Genomic DNA, 13,265 nt, shown 5'->3' with positions numbered 1-13,265 from the left:
TAGCCAAATTCAACACGAAAGTGCCACAGAAATATTTGAATGTAAAAGTTATTTTGCCATCCACAACATCCTGCAAATTCCACCTGCACTCTTTCATTTAGAGGTTATGATCTAGAGCCACATTGGCACTGAAATGTTGAATATGTTCTAGTATTCTAAAAGTATGTTAGCAATACGTTGTTATTTTGTGTTTAGATCTATAGCCTAAGTGGATTTACACTGTGCTCTGTTTTGTTCATTGACCAAAGTGCAGTGGAGTTAAACTGACATCGAACAATAAACGATGAACTGAAACAGGATGCGTATTCAAGCATGCCAGCACTATGACCACGTAATGTGCTTTTTTACATTCAGACACTCATGTTCATACTTATTGCTGAAATTATGTTTGGAAGATACTTTGCTTTTGAGACCAAATAAATTGTATTTTCAAAAGTTGTGCTTGTTCATTCTTTCAGAAATAGAAAATAGGACATACTCTCTGCACCTGATTACTATTAAAACCCATGTCAAGGAACATGTCTTGCTTTAAAAGCTTGATGTAGCATGTATACAGCATGTCAAAACAAACTGTTCACTACCCAGTAAAAATTAAACTGCAAAAAAGTTTTTGTTTTTTTTTATTAGCTATTTTTGTGATGTCACCAAAAAACAATTTATATGCGGTTGTATGCAAAAGTTTGGACCCCCCCCTCGGTCAAATGATGTGTTTTGTTGATTTCTAAGTGAAAGTAAGTTAATACATCCTCATGTTCAGCTTTGCAAATAAACAGAAATAGCGAAAAATACTATTTTTAAGTGCGTTCTCTTCAGTGGATGTGTGCATATTTTCACTTAGAGAATCAACTAAATGTAATTTGTCCAGGGGTGTTTAAACTTTTGCGTACAACTGTAGCACTGATATTTTTTGTATGTGTAAAGCTCAGTAACAACAATGTATTATCATGAAAAAAAGAAAATTCTTAAAAGTGGTTCATAAGTTTTGGAACAAAACTCTTCAATTACAGATTGTTGCCCATCTATTGTTGCTGCACAATTTGTTGGTCCTTTTCTGCCTCAATCATCGTTGATCAGCTTCTGACCACAGGGCTGCTGTTGGCATTATTTGGGTGGTGGATCTCTCTTTACACAGCAGTGACGCTGACGCGGTGGCTTGTGTGCCGTTGATATAAGTGTATCAGACATGTCAGTGTCACTGTTGAGGTTGACGGTGCTCCACCCCTCAAAAATATCCAGCCAAGAGCAGCTGTGTGGTCAGACTGACCACTGATGAGGAACTAGAGGACGGCAACACAAACAGTTCTTAACCCTGCTGTTAAGTGTCTTCTACCATAGAGTGGAAACAGGTCTGTTGGCTGCTTTAGGGTCCATTATTACAATGTTGGCTTTATTTTAGGACAGGAAATACAGAAGTCATCAACAGCTGGCAAGGCATCACCAGCGGCCTTTCCAGAACTTCTCTAAACCCTCTTTGTGGTCAATCCTGTCCCGTCCTCCCACTATACCACACGGTCCATCTTCAGCTGAACCAGGTGTGTCTGGCTAATTGAGAAATCCTGCTTTGGGAAAATCCCCCTCAGGGTGAACTTGATGGATTGTTGTGGTTTCCACCGAAAAGCCAGTATCAAGAAATATCATGAAAATCTTAAGATGGCAGCTACAGAGACAAAGCATGCCTTAACATGGAGCCAGTGCAACACAAGATAATCTGTAGAGTGATGTTGAAAAAGGGTCAGCGGACTAAATTATGTGGGGCCTAGCTTGTCGACTAAGCCATCTAGTGTTAACTGATGGTATTAAATTATTTGTTTCAATAAGTGGCCATTTCACAAATCAACATTTTAGTTGTTGCCAGAAAGCTTGAAGGGGAATTCCACCATTTTTTCTAAATTTCTTCCTTATTAAATTCAATTTTTACTCTTATTTTGATTGTCAACATTACATATAAAAACTTTGCAGGATCCCTGGTGATTTTGGATGGTAAATAAAAAAGACTATATTTGCATCGTATACTTCGTAACCCCTGGTTCCTATCACCACCGCTGTAAATAACTCAGCCTGTAAGTTTCTCAACAGTTAATCATTTCACATCAAACCGCTCTGAATGACTGTGGCCACATCTCAATCACTGAATTATGCAGAGATTTCAGTGAAAATGTGCAGAATTTTCACACCCTTGGCCCAAACACAGTCAATCAGCCAGGGTTTGCACTGGAGCTGCGAGTCTAGTATAGTAAAAGTGACATAGGCTTTCATTACTTGTTAGCTACATTAGCTTTATAGCTCCAGCTATACCTTGTCTACCTTGGCTGATCGACTACATTTTTGGTAAGAGGGAAATTTGATATTTCGGTGAAACATCCCTTTAAGTTTTCCAGCGGTTTCACCGCTCGGTCCTCCACCGCTAAGTGGCGCTGCAGGATCGTTGGGCGTGCGCTGACATTGTGGTGGAGGATGAAGGAGCGTCAAAGCGGGCTGCAGGTAAAAGCTCTGTAGATGAATCTCGTCACGCTGCTGTCCGTCTCTGAAGCGCTTCACATGATATTTAATTCATAGTTCTGTTCTGTGGAGGCAGGAAATCGGTCAGAGTTACAGGAAAAGAAGTGAAGTTAATGGTGAATAAACCTCGCCGGGTTAGGGAGCTCGACTAAGGCCGAGTCTCAAATCTCCCACTACTCCCTATTTAGGGCGCTCCGCAAGTCATGAGGCTGTGACTTCTACAAAACACCGCACTAAACGTTACATCCTGTCTATTAATCTGTTAGTCGTAGGTCTGTGTCTGTAATCTGTCGCGTTATTTGTGTGCAGAAGTCGTTATTTCATTGCCTACATAGTGCGCACTACATAGGGAGTAGAGTCAGAGTACTGAGGTGCACCAGCGTTCAAAAGTTCAAGTGCTGTAGTCTGGTAGTGCTTCTCTACACGTTAGTTTCCTGAGAGGTTTTGTCCCAATAAGCCCCTCTGTTGGTTGGTGCTGTGTTTTAAAATCCTTCTCCAACGTTTCCAATAATATCCCCCTGCTAGAAAGACCAGCAAAGACCAGCACGTCTTGTGTTTTGAATGCTGGTGTTCTGGTCAACCTGCATGACCATGCTGGGTGACCATTTAAACCGGCATACACCAGCATGACTTCATGCTTGTCTGTGCTGTTTCTTTCAGAAGGGCTGTGTTTCAGTAATGCTAAAATACTGATGGATTAACTGTTTTTTAGAAACATATTACTGAGAGATTGGAGTGCAAAAAGGCTTGGTCAGTCAGATACACCCTGTGATGATGTCTCCCCATTTACAGAAAGAGGAGCCCTATCAGCTCTCTCTGAAGGGTCCATGGCCAAGAAGACAATGTGTCTGTAATAAAGACGGCTGTTTTTCGGCTTAAAACTTATTTAGTCAGTTAATACTGAATACTTTTGAAGCTGAAGATGTTGAATCAGTTGTTCAGCTGGAGTCTGTTATTGTTGAGCGTCTGAGTGAGTTGGTAAGTGTTGTTGGTAGGTGCCATGCTGATAGAGCCTAATACACATTTAAAGGGGAGTTCCACATATTTTTCTAAATGTTTGCATAATTAAGTGGTTTATGTCAACACATCAAGTATCGAGAGTGATTTGCTGTGAAATGTTCTGTGACACCTACAGTCATAATTGCTCAGACATTGTTTTACGATAGTCCTGAGGTAAGATTTTGGCCTAAAATGTCCTTTTTAAAATACATTCGTGATGAAAAGGTACATGCAGGACAAACAGTATCCAAAGAAAACTTTTTATTTAAACTAATTTACTACTATTTTATCATTATCAACATTACATATACATTCCTATTACCAGCTTTGTTGGTAAGTTTCTGTACAGTAAACCGTTTATATGAAACCACTTTGAATGACAGTATTTTTATTACAACTATTGAATTATGTAGATAATTGGAAAAAACGATGGAATTCTCATTTAACCTAACTGCAGGAATAAAAAATGGCCTCACAGCTAAATATATTTCTTTAGGTCCCTCCTCCTCTTGATGATCTATAAATTCCTTCTCTTCACCCAACAGCTGCATTGCTTTAGGTGTCAGCGTCCAGCCTGTCTCCATATTCCTCTCCCCGAAGGCCTCCCCTGTTGGAGTGATCGTTTCTGAGTACATGAAGATATCTTAACCCCTGGCCATGTGTTTTCCTCCCAGTGATTTAACAGCCCGCCGGAGCGAGATGCACCCTGAACGCCGCTTTACATGCACATCCACATGTGGGGTAAAAGCAACAGACGCAGTCCACCCCAGGCAATTCCACACCGGACTGCTGCAGGACCTTTTCAGGTTCACCCTGCCCAGAGTGCATGCAGCCGAGAGCGCAGATCCACAGACTAATCTCGGCTCCCTGCCCAAACGTGTGGGCAAGCCAGAGTTTCCAGACACGGGATGGGACCGTATTAAAGACCTGTTCCAGCCAGGGTTAGTTCAGCCTCTGCTCCTTCTGTACGTTAGAGTGACTGAATTTCTAGTGTGCCTGCAGGTTCGTAGAGATAGCTATTATGCTGAAACTCCTTCCACTGAAAGAAATACACAGCTGACAACATCACACTATGTGGGTGTGTGCCATTTCAATTAGCTGTTCATTTTTCCCTTGGATATTTGATCCTGCATTTTCTTCTAATATGTGATACCCATTGATACTGATATGCCATATCTAATGTTGATGTAAAGGATAACTGGTTATGTAGGATTCCATTTGATTTAAGATTCACTGAAAATTTAGCCAACTTGTGTGGCTGCAAAGTCTCCCTCATCTTAATCACATTCTCTCGCTAGAGATGGACAGGCGTACCCAGAGGAGTTGAGGAGTGTGGTGAAGAGCGGTGTAACGGCAGCTGTGGTGGGTCTGCTTTATGGAGGACTGCCTGCAGCCCGCCACGCCCGCGAGAGGTTCATCCAGCTCAGCCAAGCGGAGATCTTCAGGAACAGAGTGGAAGCAGTGGTAAGGAGGAACGGAAAACGAACATGGAAATACATCTGGACCAGTATTCAGTACTATTGATTGTTAAAAACAGTACTATGCAAAAGTCTTTGTTAAAGGCTTGTTTAGCTGAAGCTAGAATTGGGTGGTAACTGTAAATGTTGGGCAGAACGTATTGTTTACTTATTTATTTGTATTTATATAATACTAGTTTTTAAAATAAATAAACACTGACCTCCCAGAAACCTATTACGTTTCACTTTCACAGATGCGGAAAACTTTTGCACAGTACTGTATTGTTAAATTTCTGTTTACTGAGAACAAATTAAATTTCAGTGCTTCATTTTTAGGCCTGGGTGACATCTAAAAATAAGTAGCACGACATTGTCTTGTTAAAAATAGTCCACTGCAGCTCACAGGTTTAATGTTAACTGATTTAATAAAAATCTTTCATGGAAATTACATATTAAACAATGTAATACTGAGTAACTCAACATTTTTGAAAACTGTTTCACGTATTGAATTTATTACTGTAAATGTATGCATTTCTGCATGGTGTGGGTTCATGGTGACTCATCTGAACCATCGGGACTTTTTAAGGTGTACGGAAAATTGTCCTCAGGCGGTATGTCTCTGGGAAACCCTGGGAATTTATTCTACCATAGTTTTATGGCTTATCAGTGCCCCGTAAGAATCAATTACAACATCCATACAACATTACATTTACATTTTTATTATTTGGTAATATTTAGCACGCTGTTTAAAATTAAATTAAATTAGTCGTCTGTAGTTCTTTATCAGTCCTCTTTCCCAATTATCTGATTCTTTGATTACAGCACCCTTGCCTACATTTTTCTTTGTGTCAACAAATATACCGAAAAGTTGTTTAAAGCACTTGACAGCAGGTTCTGTCCTTTTTTATGTACATTTTAATGTATCACAATCATTCTTACTCAAAAGCTTATTTCTGTAATGGTAGGTAAAATGAAACCAATCTGTGACAAAAACAACATTGCTGCTAAACAATCAGTGAGTATCTACCTCGTGTGACCTCAAAGGCTATATAAGGATAACTCTTACATCCTCACATGTCAGCTGAGGTGATTGATGCCAGTGATCTATTAAATACAGTGATAGAACAGATAACACTATTATTAGACTAAACCTATTTGCACGTTTTAGCAACAAAAAAGTTCCACAAAAATCCTCAAAGAGAAACCCTGATGTTTCTGTTTTATTTTTGATTTTGGATCTTCAGCGTTCGGCCCATAATGCAGCGATCAGAGGGTTTGTGCGGTACGGCTGGAGGTGGAGTTGGAGAGTGGCTGCCTTTGTTACCCTTTTTAAGTGAGTTCTTAAGCATAATGTGCTCAAAACGAGTGAATACAGCTCTAAAGTCCAAACTGTCATTCTGACTGCTGTTCACTCTGTTTCCAACAGCTCTGTCAGCACTGGACTGTCTGTGTACAGAGACAAAAACACCATGAGTCATTTCGCCGTGGCTGGAGGTCAGTGCCTTCACACGTCTTCTCCCCCGGACTCCTTTAGCCTTAGAAGTAAAGAGTTGTTATTTGTTTCTTTTGCTAGGTTGTTTAAATGTAATTGTGTAATTACTATATTAGTTAGATAACTAATTACTTTTACATTTGATTTTCATTCTCTTGTTATTTCTGTTTGTTTCAATGTTTGATGTTTCCAATAATGGCAAAGGAAAGTTTTTCTTTTTGCTGAAAACAAGACACACAACAATAATGTTTCATCAAATTTAAATCATATAAAATGTCTCCTCTTCTGCTTACAAATACTTATGCAGTCCTGATTTGAAATGACATCAGTGAGACCTGTTGTTCTGTGTGTAGCTGTGACTGGAGGCGTGTTCCGGATGAACCTGGGTCTCAGGGGATTGGTGGCAGGAACAGCAATCGGAGCTGCTTTGGGGTGAGTAGAGGAATTTTATATTTGACTCTCAGTCACTAAAACTACTTTTAGAGTCTGTTTTTTTTTGAGCATGTAATATCTGTTATCTGAACTTTTACCTCCTTAGAATCGGTGATGAAAGTTTTGTACTAGGCTGTAATTTAGTTGAATATTAGATAACAATACAAGGAATGAAAACAACACAATTTTTATAGACTGCAAATGAACACAGTTATTAAATTGTGGTCAGAACTAATAAAAAATGTTTGATGGCATTCTTCTGATATTGCATGCTATGCGGATTTATTGAACAAAACAGTTAGAGGTTGGTATAGTGCAGGGGTTGGCAACATGCGGCTCTTTTACTGTCCTGTTGCAGCTCCACAGCAGAATTAGATTTTTAGGTAAAAAATAAAATAATCCCCCTTTGCAGTAAAATAAAGCTCTCCTGATTGATTCTAACACAGTTTTAACAATAAATGGTCTTGAAAGCTGGTTTTCTGATGCATTTAATCTGCAACAAGAAACTATCAAACACTAAAAAGACGAGAAACTGAAGTCAGCTTTTCGTTTGAATTTACCGTTCCACCTTAAATGGTGCAACAGTTACAGAAGAATAGAGAATGAGAAGCTGACTTCAGCTTCGTAAAAGATTGATCGTTAAGAAACATTTTACAAAAACTGTTCTACCTTTGGGGAAAAGTTTCCTGCTGGAGATGCGAGAAAAGCGGCTGTAGCTGAGCTTAAGCTTAAGTAAGTCAGTGTTTTTATTTACATTATATTTTCAGTCTATAGTAGTACATTAACACATGTTGAGGCATATTTACAGCCAAAATGGTGAAACGTTACTTCAATAAAATGGATATGTAGTGTTGTGGCTCCCAATGTGGTCATAGTTTTGTTGAAACTTGACAAAATGGCTCTAATTAACATTTGCCAACCCCTGATAAAGTGTAACAGGTAATACAGCAGCTCTCCACATGGCAGGCTAGGGTTTGATTCCTTGCCTAGGAAAGCACACCACTGTAAGCGTCCTTGGGCAAGACTCCCAGTGACTGTATAAATGTATATAAATGTGTAATGTGTAAATGTTAAAGTAACGCTTTTATTAACATGTGGAGATTATTGTGATTTTGTTCCTTTATTTTTGATTACGTTCTGGAAAAAACATTAGTTTTCTGTTCTGTTTTCATTCCCAGTTAACTTTCTGGTTCTATAGCAAACAGGTAAAGAAAACAGGCTCATATATGAAGAACATTTTTAAAGCTAGGTGTTCCCAAACTTTTGCATTAACAGTGCACATAAGAAGTCATAGATGCTTTCTGTCCCCGAGCCGAGCGCTATTTAGAGCGTGATGTGCTGATTGGATTAGCTGCCTGGTTTCATTTCGCCGCCCGCCTTGCTGCACCTGGCCGGGCACTGAGGCTGTTTACACACAGGTGCCAGTCAGCGACACCAATGCCAACGACAGCCTCACAGACACTCAGTCCAACAGAGAAGAGCCTCCAACAGCCTTCTGTCATAGACACTAACACAGAGACAACATCACTGACTGCAACAGAGAGAAGGAGAAAGGCAGACTGAATGAGAGAGAAGGAGGGAAAGAAAGAAAGACAGAGTGAGGAAAAGGGGGGTGAGGGACAGACAGAGGGAGATAAAAACTGTGAAAGAAAGAAGAAGACCTAAAGAGAGAGGGGGAAAAGAAAGGGAGAGAAAGAAAGACTGTGGAGAGTGTAGTGTTTTTTGGTTGGTATAGTGTAGTGGGTAACACCTCTGCCTTCTACGCTGTAAACTGGGGTTCAATCCCCTGTCTGGGCAGCACCCTGCACTATACCAATAAGAGTCCTTGGGCAAGACTCCCAACACTAACTTCACCTACCTGTGCAAAATGATCAAATTGTAAGTCACTCTGGATAAGAGTGTCTGCTAAATGCCATAACTGTAAACTGAGGGAGAGAATGAAAGCGAGTTAGTGAGGGAAAAAGATGGGAGAGGCTGAGAAAGAGGGACATAGACAAGGAGAGAGAAAGGGGGAAAAATAAAAGGATGAGAAAGACTGGGGAGTGAGGGAGAGGGAAAAGGAGGGAGAGAAGGAAAGCAAATGAGAAGGAAAAAGACAAGGAGAGGAAAAAGACAGGAAAAAAGTGATAAAATTAGAGAGAAAGGAAAAAGAAGAGAGAAACAGGGTTGAATGAGTGAAAAGGAAAGGAAAAGAGTAGCAAGAGACAGAAAATGAGAAGAGTAAAAGAGAGGGGGGGAAAAAAGAGGAGAAACAGAAAACCAAAGGTAAAAAAGAAAGGAATAAAATGAGTGAGAGAAAGTAGAAAAAAGGAGCAAGAGACAGAGAGAGGGAGTGGTATCATATCTGGGGGAGTCGGTAAGCCAGGAGGAGGAGAGGAGATGGAGGGATGGATGGAAATGAAATGGAAAAATGACAGAGAGGTTTAAAAAAAAAAATGCAGTGCAGCTGTTGGATTAGGCACTCGCGCCGTTCTGCCCTCCAGAGTTGGGCCTTCTGCACCACACATGGGTTCCTCTGGCAGAGAGAGAGAGAGAGATGGAGGGGGGGATGTAAATGGACACAGAGGGTTGTGGGGAAGGGCGCAGCTGGCCAACACAACGCCCACAGAAAGAGTCGGGGGTGGGGGGTAGTAAGAGGGGACGGGCGAGGGGGTTGAAGGGTGACTGTATGAGAGAGAGAGAGAGTGACTAGAAAACTGCCTGGAGGCAAACACATCTCAGGAGAGACTGACAGCACTGACGCACTCAATCTCCATTCACGGTGCCATTGTCACCAATGCCGGCTGTGCGCTACAGCAGTTTTAGCCCAGTTTTAGCCTTGAGTCACCTTTTTGCACATTTTTTAAAAACTTTTTGGGAAGGAGGGACTTGATTAATATGAAAATTTTCTCACTGATGCCGATTTTAGGGAGCTAAAAATTCAGATCACCCAAAATATCAGCTAATATAACTTTCTATGGTGAAAACCTAAAGCAGTGTTTTCCCTATATAAGCTATTCTCCAGAACCCCAGCATATTTTCTGTATTATGTCCCTTTTTTAACAGTATCTGAGTTCCATTTTATCCCTTTTTAACAAATTCCAAAGAACATCATTTAATCACACAGTGGATTTTATCAGCTCAACAGAAAAGAAGTAGTAGCCAGTTCTCTGCACTCGTGCACAGTGACGAAGCGAGATGTAGTCTCTGGACTTCATGGCATCACATCTTAAAAAGTTTCTTTAAAGCATTTAATAGCTTTTTTATGTGAAATGTCTTTGTATGTTTGCATATGCACTCAGATCTTTTTAACCTTTTAAAACCACGTTTGGCCTAAAATATGTTTAACATATGCTTTCACAATAGTGGATAGAAAACTGTCAAATCTTAGAACCTCCTCTTCATAACAAGGAAGCCACTCTGATGAACAGGAAGCTGACTGATTATGCAAAATGTTCCCAATGTATTAGCAAACAGCTGTTTGCAGATATTTTTTTCCTAATTGAAAACAATGAAAATCAAACATTTTCCAAATAAGGTAAACTTTAAATGGACAGTCTGTATTGTAAAAGCTGAATCTTGTGGATTTAAGTTGACACCGTGTTGTTGTTTCAGCGTGCCTGCTGGGGCTTTGATCATTGGCCTACAGAAGCTGGGTGGAGAGACGATGCGAGACAAGAGACGGCGAGAACGGAGAGAACTTTTCGAGCTGAGGGTGGCTGAATGGTACGTTCTTATACCATTAAAATAATCCCAGCAAGTCTTAAAGGGCACTGCAGCCAAAATGAAAAATGCAACCATTGCTTTATCCGTTGTAAACATACCTACAGTGATGGCACAGTAGTCTGACGAGTGAGATTTTCCGGTTTAAGGATTAGGAAAACCCCCTTCTGATGATGTATCTTGAAGGTGGGAGGACTTTTCAAAAACTACAGCTGTACTGGGGCTGTAAGGTTTTTGTTTGCCCCACTAGCGGTGAATTTTGAAAGAAGCCAAACCGCTAACATGACTGCTAGTTACAGCTATATGAGTGGCTACTCTAGCAGTGTGGATTTTTTTTGTCACAGTGCTGGAGGTTCTGTCAAACCGGTAAAGATGAGGAATGCAGTGTCGCACTACAGAATACTGCATATAATAATAAATGTTATAACAGTAATATAATATCAAAATTTAATAATAGTCAAGGCTGTGTGCCTGTTACAGTCACATCTGCTGTAAAGCTGACATGTGCATTCGAGCTGTGTTTCAATACAAGTTTTCTGTGGTAGTTTGACTAAATTAGATTGATAGTTTATCCCATACCAATTGACCAGTCAAATCCAATTATGTCGAAGAACCTCCTCTTGTAAAACTAATCCAACTCAAATAATACTTTATTTGTATTCCTTGTATTTGCATCTGCAAGCGATCTACTTCCCTAAAACATTTCATATTTTGTAGGAACGCCCGTCTACAGCTTACAGATGACCTGATTGGTGAAATTAGTGGGCGGGACCACGACGCTGAGGTTGACCTTCAGCGAATTGAGGAGCTGCTTAGCCAACCAAGAAATGAAGGCACAGCCAAGACTTCTGACAGCCAGTGACAAGAAGCCTGACTTCAGTGATGGACTCAGTTAGGTTATAACACATTAAATGTTAAAAATGAAATGTGCTGCTTCACTTTCATTCTGTAAATGATATCCAACCTCACCAACAGAAGGGAAATATGCCTCCAGCAGAGCACCAGTGGTTTGTTTTGGCCCTCATATGTAGAACTCTACACTATGTTTAAAGACTTGTTTTGTGTGTCTACATGTATGTTTAAGAAAACTTTCAAATATAATTTATTTTCCAGTGTGATTTTATTCATTATTATGTGGTTTATAAACTTATAGGAAAGTTCCAGCAGATCCCAACAGAACCTCTGCTGCATTTGTATTGTATCATTATTTAGTATGTACAAAAATTTTTCCCCATTTTGTTATACAAGAACTGAAAACCTATTGACTCGAAACTGACAGACGTATATTTTCATGACTAAACGTTCAAAAAATATGTGACTACACAATGTAAATTTGAAACTAGAATTGTTCATCTAACAATTCATGTTTCAGAAATGAGCCAGCCATAAGAGAATCTGTTATCAAAGTTATAGAAGTTTTAGTAAGCTTTCGAACACTGGAGCAACACGGTAAAAAAGGGGTTCCGGTTACTTTTGCTTTCGCTAAGGATTTCTGGTATCAATGCACAATCAGGTAGGAGCCTGTGAAAACGCCACTACGCTGATAGTGAATTAACACAAATTCATCTCAATGAAAAAAAATAAATTTTTCTCTGAAAGCATACAGATTTACAGCTTTATTTACAAATACCTTAAACTGAGGAATTCATGAAAATGTTCTGCACAATTACATCTTTAATAGGTAAATAAAATAGGTCTATTATGTATTTCAGCAGCTGCCCACTGGCTTCTGTTATAAGTGAGTTTTAAGTATTGTTTTTATTTTTTTAAAGAGAGAAATTGAGTGGTAATGAGTAGCGCACTACAAAAGTAGCAGATAGAGATTAGGTTGAAAAATGCTGGCATTTTCCTTTAATGGTTTTACAGTATTTTGGGGGGAAAAAAATAGGGCAAGCATTTTTATTGCACCACAAACTGTTGATACATTTAAAAGACAACAGTCTATCTAAGTTACAGCATTATAAACAGTTACCCTGTAGTTCTAATGGAACATAAGGGGTGAGTGAGTGTCAGGGAGATGGTGCGCTGCATGCGTCAGATGCTGGGTCAGTGTTCCTGCCCCTTCTGTAAACAAGATGTGGCAGCAGCTGAGGCCCCGACATCTGGACCAACACAGCGCAGCGAGAGGGAAGCACAACCAGCTACAGCCCAACAGCACCACCAAGAGGACAACATTAACACGGCTTTGTTCCATAACTTTGTTTTCAATTTGTGAGAAGGTCATTCAGAGTGGTCTGAACCCTTTACAATGTCTACAACACAATATAGCAATTTCTTTTGTCAAAAACCCTAAGTAAGCCCACATGTGTCTACTGAGTTTTAATATGTAATGCTGATGATGGTAAAGGTGTGGTAAATCTGAAAAAATACATTTTCTTTGAAGACAATTTTACCTCACATCACTCTGCATGTACCTCTCCACTATAATTGTATTTTAAAGCATGTGTTTTAGGCTGCAACCTTAGCTCAGGTGAGAAATGGTTTTCATAGCCATTCCATATAATAACTGAGGGACCTTTTAGACCTTCAGTTTTGCAGGTTTCTATGAAATTCTCTTATTTATACTAGAAACCATTTAGTTTCCAATTCATCTAGGGAGAGGGCGAGTAATATCTTTCTGCTCTTTTATCGACCAATAGGATCCCAAAAAGAGAGCAATGCAGCCTGCTAATCTTCAGCTTCTG

At 39.8% G+C, this 13,265-nt stretch overlaps 1 protein-coding gene across 1 annotated transcript; it reads left to right on the top strand.

The window, feature by feature from the left end:
• The first annotated feature begins 2,417 nt into the window (after nucleotides 1-2,417).
• On the top strand, nucleotides 2,418-11,704 carry timmdc1 (translocase of inner mitochondrial membrane domain containing 1). The gene is made up of 8 exons (XM_036557745.1): nucleotides 2,418-2,481; nucleotides 4,173-4,439; nucleotides 4,797-4,962; nucleotides 6,200-6,288; nucleotides 6,382-6,449; nucleotides 6,801-6,879; nucleotides 10,474-10,584; nucleotides 11,299-11,704. The coding sequence occupies exons 2-8, from the start codon at nucleotides 4,198-4,200 to the stop codon at nucleotides 11,441-11,443; spliced, it is 900 nt and encodes a 299-aa protein (XP_036413638.1). The 5' UTR covers nucleotides 2,418-2,481; nucleotides 4,173-4,197; the 3' UTR covers nucleotides 11,444-11,704.
• Nucleotides 11,705-13,265: the final 1,561 nt, after the last annotated feature.

This window comes from Colossoma macropomum, unplaced genomic scaffold (assembly GCF_904425465.1).
Source record: "Colossoma macropomum unplaced genomic scaffold, Colossoma_macropomum, whole genome shotgun sequence".
Classification (NCBI taxonomy): Eukaryota; Metazoa; Chordata; class Actinopteri; order Characiformes; family Serrasalmidae; genus Colossoma; species Colossoma macropomum.
The sequence above is the reverse complement of the archived record's forward strand: the minus strand, read 5'-3'. Positions and strand labels throughout refer to the sequence as shown.